Here is a 7521-nt window from a genome sequence, read left to right as displayed (position 1 = left end):
CTTGCATGCCTGGTACGTTCTCACATTGGTTTCTTGTCTTCTGGACCTTGAGCATCTTGTCTCTGCTGGCTGCATGCTCTGCTCTCCCAGCAGGACCCCTCCTCCAGCTCAGCAGGTCTGATGCCCACCTTAGGGAAGGGCACATCGGGGTCAGAGAGGGAGGGGTCTCCTTGGCCTGCACCTCCAGCCCAGGCACAGTTCTGTAGGGACCAGGAGATAGGGCCAGAGCAGGGATGGGTGCCCTTATACTTGCAAATACCCCAAGCATAGGACCCCCAAGGACCAAACAAGTTGGCTTGGCCCTGGTGCCAAGACCCTGGGATTGGTAGCCCCCACCCCAGCGGCTGCCTTTGTGCCCATTTCCATCCCCCTTGACTGTGGAGGCAGCCACCCAGCCACCAGGCTGCTCTGCTCAGCGTTACCCTCTCCATCCTCAGGGCCCGGGCCTAGCCATCTGTTCTTAGGGATCTGATCACAGGGAGAAGGAAACTTCTGGGCCGTCCTGCGCAGACCTTGCTGTGGCACTTGGAGCCCCCTTGCGGCAGGGCTTGGCAGTACCTCTTGCTGAGCCAGGCCAGACTTTCTGGACACATCTTCCTGACTCTTCCTTGCTCCCTTCCTTTCTCCCTTCTAGGTCATGCTGTGTGTGTGTGTGAGAGAGAGAGACAGACAGACAGACAGACAGACAGACTTACCAGGAAGGCTGCAGGAAAGGGTACCTGACTGCTTTGGGGTTGCCAGTAGGAACGTGTGTTCCTATCTATGCAGTGCCCCTGAGGGCTGGCAGCTGGGCCGTGAGAAGGGTCCTCTACCTAGGAGGGCCCTAGGTTTCCCCTTGCATGGCCAGCAGACCATGGATTAATGGCTGCTTTAGTGAGGCTGTCCCAGACAGTGAAGCTTTGGAGGCAGTGAGTTGGGGGTCAGGCTGTGCTTGCCCCCATCCCGCCCTTGGATAGGTAGAGCCCCAGTTTAGTGAAGCCTTCCCTGTGGCCTTGGGCATCTGAATAGCACCTCTGGAACTGACTGTTGGTAACAGGCAGGGACTGCTGTTCAGTGCCTGCTGTTTATGACTTAAAAACAGAAGAAAATAACTGGCAAAAATAATTAAAAACAAATCCATATTATGACTGGTTATTGGTTAACATCTAAATTTTTGTAAGAAAATTTAAAAATTAAAATAGCAACAAAGGAACTTCTGTCCTCTGTGCCTCAGATCTCTCAATACAAGCTACTTTTTCCTGTTTATGGGTGGGGAGAGGGCTGAGGTGGCCCCAAATGACTGCTGTATTGAGGGTCTCAGCTCCCAGGCCCCTGGGTGTTTCTCTATATCAGGCTTACTGTGATACCTTTTCTGTGCACAAAGAGGAGTCCATTTGCTCCTGATAGTTAGCTGGACCCTGAGCCTGTGGGTGGTATCCCAGTGTCTGGGACCTCAGCTGGGTCCTTGGGGAGCCTGAGGTGGCCAGCAGCCCAGCCATTCAGGGGCCTTGGGGCTAGAGGGCCAGGGTGGGGACTGGGGGCAACTCTGGCTTTGGGTAAATGCAAACTAGGTGCACTTCATAACTTGCCAACTGGGCAGCCTGAACCCACTCCCTCTTCCAGAAACAAGGCCAGGTGGGCCTGGTGAATGCATCACCATTCAGGGTCAGCTGGGGGGGACCCAGGCCCCATGGAGCTGTGACTGGGCCTTTGGCCACAGGAGCAGTGCTGAGCAGGGCTGGCTCCCCCTCCACTGCTATGGCTGGGAGCCCTTGGGCAGGCAGCATCCAGTCAAGGGGAACATGGTACGTTTGGTGCCAAGGCTGAGGGTATCAAAGGAAAGGAGAAGCATAGTGGTTGAAGCACAGAGTTCATGTTGTATCTAAATATTTAGATCTTTACTTCTATTTTAATATCCTTTAAACATGATACTGCATATAAGATTATTAATAGCTAGTCAGTTTTAGTAAAGAAGTTGTATTTCCTTCTTAAAAAGGAGGTGAAAGAACTGTAGTGTGCTCTGAGTTGGCTCGTGGCCACTCCAAGGAACTACTGCCATTGGTGGCAGCATACCTCAGGAACAGACTTGAGTGTACTCCCACAGACCCAGATGTTCCCAGCCCCCTGCTATTTCCTGTGTGGCTCTGTCCATACCTGAGGACGGCCTGTGTAAGAAACCCAACTAGAATGCTGGTGGGGACGAGTGACATCATCAGTGGGATTTGCTTTCCACATTTATTGCAGTGATTTTGCATAGTGAGCCATTTGCACTTGGGGGTAGGCAGTATTGACAGTCTGGATCCACTGTGTAGACGGGCCAGTGTGGACCAACCTGGGCATACACGCCTCAAGTGTCCTATGTCAGGGGCAGACCCCAGAACTGCAGAAGTGGGACTGGCAGGAGCATCTCTACCATACTCTTCATAACCAGGTTTAGTAAGAGAGCCGAGAGTAGGGCGGGCAGTTAAGGCCTTGCCGGGCTGCCTGGGCCCAGATAGATGACCTTTTCCAAGCCATCCGCCACCATCTGTGAGTATTCCAGGTAAGAGGGGAAGTGCGTGCACTCAAAGCGGCTGCTCCCACGAACATGTGCCAGGAATTCCGGTGCTCCTGGGAAAATGACGTTATCAGCCAGCAACACTGTCCCTTTTTGTAATAGGCCATACTCCTACAGGAAACAGACAGTTGGAGGGGGAGAGGGTGAGGGTGACCGGTGAGCCATACCCAAACCAGGATAGGGGCTCCTGGCTAGGTGGGGAGGTTCCAGTGGCCTGTGCATGGTCCTGGAGTCAGCTGCAATCTAGCTCCTGGGGTCACACCAGTCTCTCCACTGTCTTCCATCTCTCCCAGCAGTGACCACTGCAGGAAGAGGCTTTGCTGAGTGCAGACACATCCTCAGCTCTGAGAATCTTTTGTTCCTCTGTTAACTCCTGTATCCCCAGTGCCTACAACTGCATGAGGCACTTAGTAGGTATTCACTTAGTGCTAGTAGATGAGTGAGGTGGGGCAATATGGAGCCAGAATATGGGCCACAGTACCAGCTTAAGACCAGTAGGATCCCCTGTCTCCTGGTATCAGAAACACGTGGCTTTTCCAGGTGAGAGATACCTGGTACTGGGTATCTGGTTGTCAGTAGACCAGGGTGGCCATGAAGGGCTAGGGGAGAGAGAGCAGACCTCCTACCCACGTCTCCTCCCCCAGGGCTTCACTCTGGACATCGCCAAGCTCTGGTATTTGAGACACCCGATGTTCATCAATGCCTGGGCAACTGGCTGGCATTTCTGAGCCTGGGCTCTGGAGCTTTTTAGATTATGGGGAGCAGTAAGACAAGAAACCTGAGGAATTTTTTGTGGGTACAGGGGAAACAGGTATGTCAGGCTAGGCCGAGAGATGCCCTAGTCACATTGTCTGACCTGACTTTGGAAGCATAGGCTTTTTAATACATAATCATAAAATAAAAATAAACAGTAATCGCCAAGATTGAAAGCAAAATCAAACAAGTGACTCCAGGTGTGTCTCAAAATTGCTGGCAGGCCCACATGCACAGGGCATGTCCAAGTGACCTAAAAACATGGAGACTTAGCTCCACAACCCTCCCGGGATGTGCCTAGGACAGCCTTACAGGGGTCTCGGCTGTCCTGGTGGTGGCTGTAGTAACTTCCTTCCTGTTGTGCTGTGGGGGAAGCTATGGCCCTCAGAGTCATGGCAAACATATAGCCATGAGATCAGTGATCCAAAGAAAGAATAGTCCACGAGGAGGCACCTCTAGTCTAGGCCCCAAATGACAGCTCACGTTGGGGGCAGGATATGCATAGTCCTGAGGTAGGGTCCTGCTGGAGGATTGAGGCATCATCACTCGCCACAGGTGGGACAATCCATAGGTTGTGAAATGCATCTGATACTACACACCCATGGGTTAGCCATGAAAGAGGAATAAAAGAAAGAGAGCAACTTTGGTCACCTTGGAAGGAGCTAGGGCCCACCCATCCCTGAAGAGGCTGTTCATAAGGGGGCAGAAGGCTGTACCGTTCCCTGGCATCACAGACCCTAGATGCCCCCCTGGAGAATTCTGGCCAGAGATACAGCCTGTCTTGCTCTTGTCATGGGGAAGAAACACGATGCATTTCAACTGCATGAAGGGCCCCTGACTCTACCTCTCCCATTGGTGTAGGCCATACTTTGCAAAGGAAGAGGAAGTGACAGTTACGGCTTTAGAGCCTACACAAATCCTGGCTCCCTCTTGGCCCTTTCTATCTCTGTCTCTCCTCTGGCTCTGGGGAAGTCAGCTGCTGCCATGTTATCCTTGTGAGCAGGGACTGAGACCTCCTTAAAGGGACCATCCTATTTTGAATTGCCATCCACCCTGCCATCTCCTCAGCCCCTTACTTCCAACTGAAGGGAGGGCTGCAGGGCCCCATGTTGAAAAAATACAATCATCCCTAATTCATGACTTCTCTTCTTTTGAGATAATTACCAGCTTTGAGCAAGCACCACTAGAAAATTATTAATTTCCTAGTTGCTAAATGGCAATATTTGCTGCTTCTCTATAAATGCAGGCCCCTGTAATTATTACACACTAAAGCTGCTGAAACTCTGTGTTTTCCCTGCAAGCAGGCCCAGCTGGGTTGGCCACCTGGTCTCTGTGCTCAAGTCCTGATTGCCAGGTCTGTGCCCCTCTGCCCTGGGGTGGGCATCCCCTACCCAGGCATGCTCCTCACAGCTGCTCACTCCTAGCCTGTGGATCTCCCTGCCGTTCCCCCACTGCTTGCCCCTCTTTGCTAATGCAGGCCCCTATCCAATTTCTAGTCCCCAATACCCCTCCGATGACCACCTCAGCACCTCTCTGGGGTTCCCAGGCCTCTGCACTGCTCTCCCTACAGCCATCCCCCAAGGCCAGTGGCATTCTAACCTTGCTCTCGCCAGCCAAAGTCCCCTTCAAAGCTTTCATGCCTCTGTTATAGGCCCTTGCCCACTGCCCCAACATTCTGTGCCCTTTCACAACCACCCCTCCAGTACTGCTCCCCTCCCACTATGACCAGCACCTGGCCCTCCATACCCACACCCTAACCACTTGGGCAGGGGCTGGGTCAGGGCACATAGCTCTTCAGAGACTGAGGTCCACTGACCAGGTGGCCCCTGTGCTTGCAGCCAGCTCCAAGGCCCATAATTAGACCATATGGCTCACCTCCAGCAGGAGCGTGTCTGGCAGGTACCGGTCCTTCCAGTGATCAAGGAAGACCATGTCCAGTGTGTCCACGTCACATTTCTTCTTTAGCTGGGGGATGATGTCTTGAGATGCCCCAAGGATAACAGTGACCTGGAACAGTGCTGTCAGTGACTGTACCCAGAGGGGGCAAACAGACCACCCAGCCTAGACAACCACACAAGTATCTCCCAACAGTTTTATGGTTCTGGGGAGATGCGTCCCTGTGCTCTACCCTCCTCCCTCCAGGGGCAGCCTTAGGATTTTCCTGCTCCATGGAATAGGGTATGTGCCCTGACCCAGCCCCTGCCCAAGTGGTTAGGGTGTGGGTGTGGAGGGCCCTCTGCTGCTGCAGAGGGTTCTGTGAAACCTGGCCTGGGAGGCACCTTGGAGCATGACCCTTTGTCTTGCCTTCAGTGTCCACCTCAGTCACCCAGGTTGAGTATTGTACCCTGTCCTGCAGGCCTGCAAAGTCCAGCATCTGCTGGGTGATGGTGGCGTAGTCGGGGTTGAACTCGATGGTGAGCAGTCGGGCACCAGGAGGTAGCAGGCGGCCCATACGGACGGCTGAGTAGCCACAGTAAGCCCCCAGCTCCAGCAGCACTCGGGGTTGCTTTTCCCGCACCACAGCATCTACAATCTCTCCTGTGGTGGATGGGGTGAGGGTGAGTGCCCCAGAGGAGGGAGCAGGGCTGCTCCCAGACCTGGGCCTGCTTCTTTCCAACTGAGCAACAGCCCCTGCAATGTCTGCCTCAGCCTTCCCCCCCCCCAGACCCCAATGCACACATTCTCCGAGTTCTCTCAGGCTTGTGTGGCTTTGTACACATTGGGCCCTCTCTCCTACCATTCCTGACTAACCCCAACTCATCCTAACCCAGAGTCACCTTCTGTGGATGCCCCACCTCACACTGCCCAAGTGCTGCACTTGGCACCTTCCTGGCTATCTCGATCTAGACACTGAGGTGTCTGGGCAGTGGGGGTCACATCCACTCTGGGGGCTGAGTCCAGCACATGACTGTGCTCAGGCTGGAGTCCAAAGGTTGGGACACACCCTCAGGGGAGGGCCCAGGGTCTGGGTGAGACAGAGTCCAAGGGGTCCCACACACTCATGCTCCGCTAGGACTCAGGAACCCCCTGCCCACCCTATGCTGACACCCAGCTCTGCTGAATGGAGCCCTAATATCACCACTCACCAGTGTTGGCTGAGCTGGATGGTGGCAAGGGAGCCCTGAACCATGGTTTTTGTCAAAATTTGTTCCTCCCCATGGGAACAACATACAGAAGAGGAGTCATAACAGGTCTTTCCCACATGAACTGTGCAACCCAGCCTGGGGGCCCTATTCCATGCCCACTACCTATAAGCCAGGCCATCCACATTTTTTAAGCCCCCCTCATTCAGTTCCTCCCTACCCACCTTTTTTGTTGCCCACGTTCATGGCCCATTCCTTCTGAGAACAGTAGGCATCGATAGCCTCTATCACACTCTGTGGGTCCCCGGCTACAGCATGCTGCAGCACATGGCGCAGGATGCGCTGCTCCTTGCTGTTGCCCATGAGCAGGTTGCAGACGTTCTGCAGGACCCACTCATTCCATAAGACAAAGAGTAAGCCCCGGCATCTCGAAAAGAGCAGCAGTGTCAGCAGCAACAGGCCCAGCAAGAGGGTTGCCAGCAGTAGGAATGAGGCCTCCAGCATCTGTGATAGGACGGGTGGGGTGGGAAGAGGAGAAAGGGGGAAGGAGAGCAGGCTTTTGAGTTTGGTGGCTGGCCAGGTAGCCCGCGGCCAGCAAGGACTCTCCACAGCATTAGTGCAGGCCTGCCCCAGCTGGCCCCTCCATCCACTCTTCAATTTTGCAGTGCTAGTATTGCCAACCTGGTGCTGATGGGGGCCCAAGGCTCAAGAGACTCACCATATACCCCAGTTGCCTAGGCCATGACAATGCTGGGGTAGCCAGGGAACCCTCCCCGCCCCCCTTCCCTGATCCGAACAGCTTCCTGCTCCTGGGCCCACACTTCAGGTGAACCGAGGTGGTGTGGATCTGGCAGACCCCTGGTGGTGAGCCGCTGTCCTGACTGCAAAGGGTACAGACCCATAGCCACTCCCCTGGGGGTCAGCCACACAGGGTGTGTCTGTCCCCATCACAAAGAAGGACAACCCTGCCTCTTGTACCAGAGTGTGACACTTCAAGCTATACTAGCCAGTTACAGTCATGTGAATTCCTCCTGGCAAACAATAATTTGGACAGTAGCCCAAGCTACAATCTCCCCGTCAGAGGAGATTGGCCCCAGGGTCCCTGGAGACATAGCAAGGCTGAACACCTTGGCGGTGGGCCTTCTGGCC

At 54.2% G+C, this 7521-nt stretch overlaps 1 protein-coding gene across 1 annotated transcript; it reads right to left on the bottom strand.

The window, feature by feature from the left end:
* Window positions 1-2443: 2443 nt before the first annotated feature.
* On the bottom strand, window positions 2444-6876 carry COMT (catechol-O-methyltransferase; the record flags this gene model as incomplete). Its single annotated transcript, XM_084245221.1, has 4 exons — window positions 2444-2647; window positions 5165-5296; window positions 5634-5827; window positions 6597-6876. 4 exons carry the CDS (start codon window positions 6874-6876, stop codon window positions 2444-2446), a joined length of 810 nt encoding a protein of 269 aa, XP_084101347.1.
* Between the last annotated feature and the right edge of the window lie 645 nt (window positions 6877-7521).

Source organism: Talpa europaea, assembly GCF_964194135.1.
Source record: "Talpa europaea genome assembly, chromosome: 10".
In the NCBI taxonomy this organism is placed as follows: domain Eukaryota; kingdom Metazoa; phylum Chordata; class Mammalia; order Eulipotyphla; family Talpidae; genus Talpa; species Talpa europaea.
Note: the sequence above shows the minus strand (reverse complement) of the source record. Positions and strands in the feature narration are given on the sequence as shown.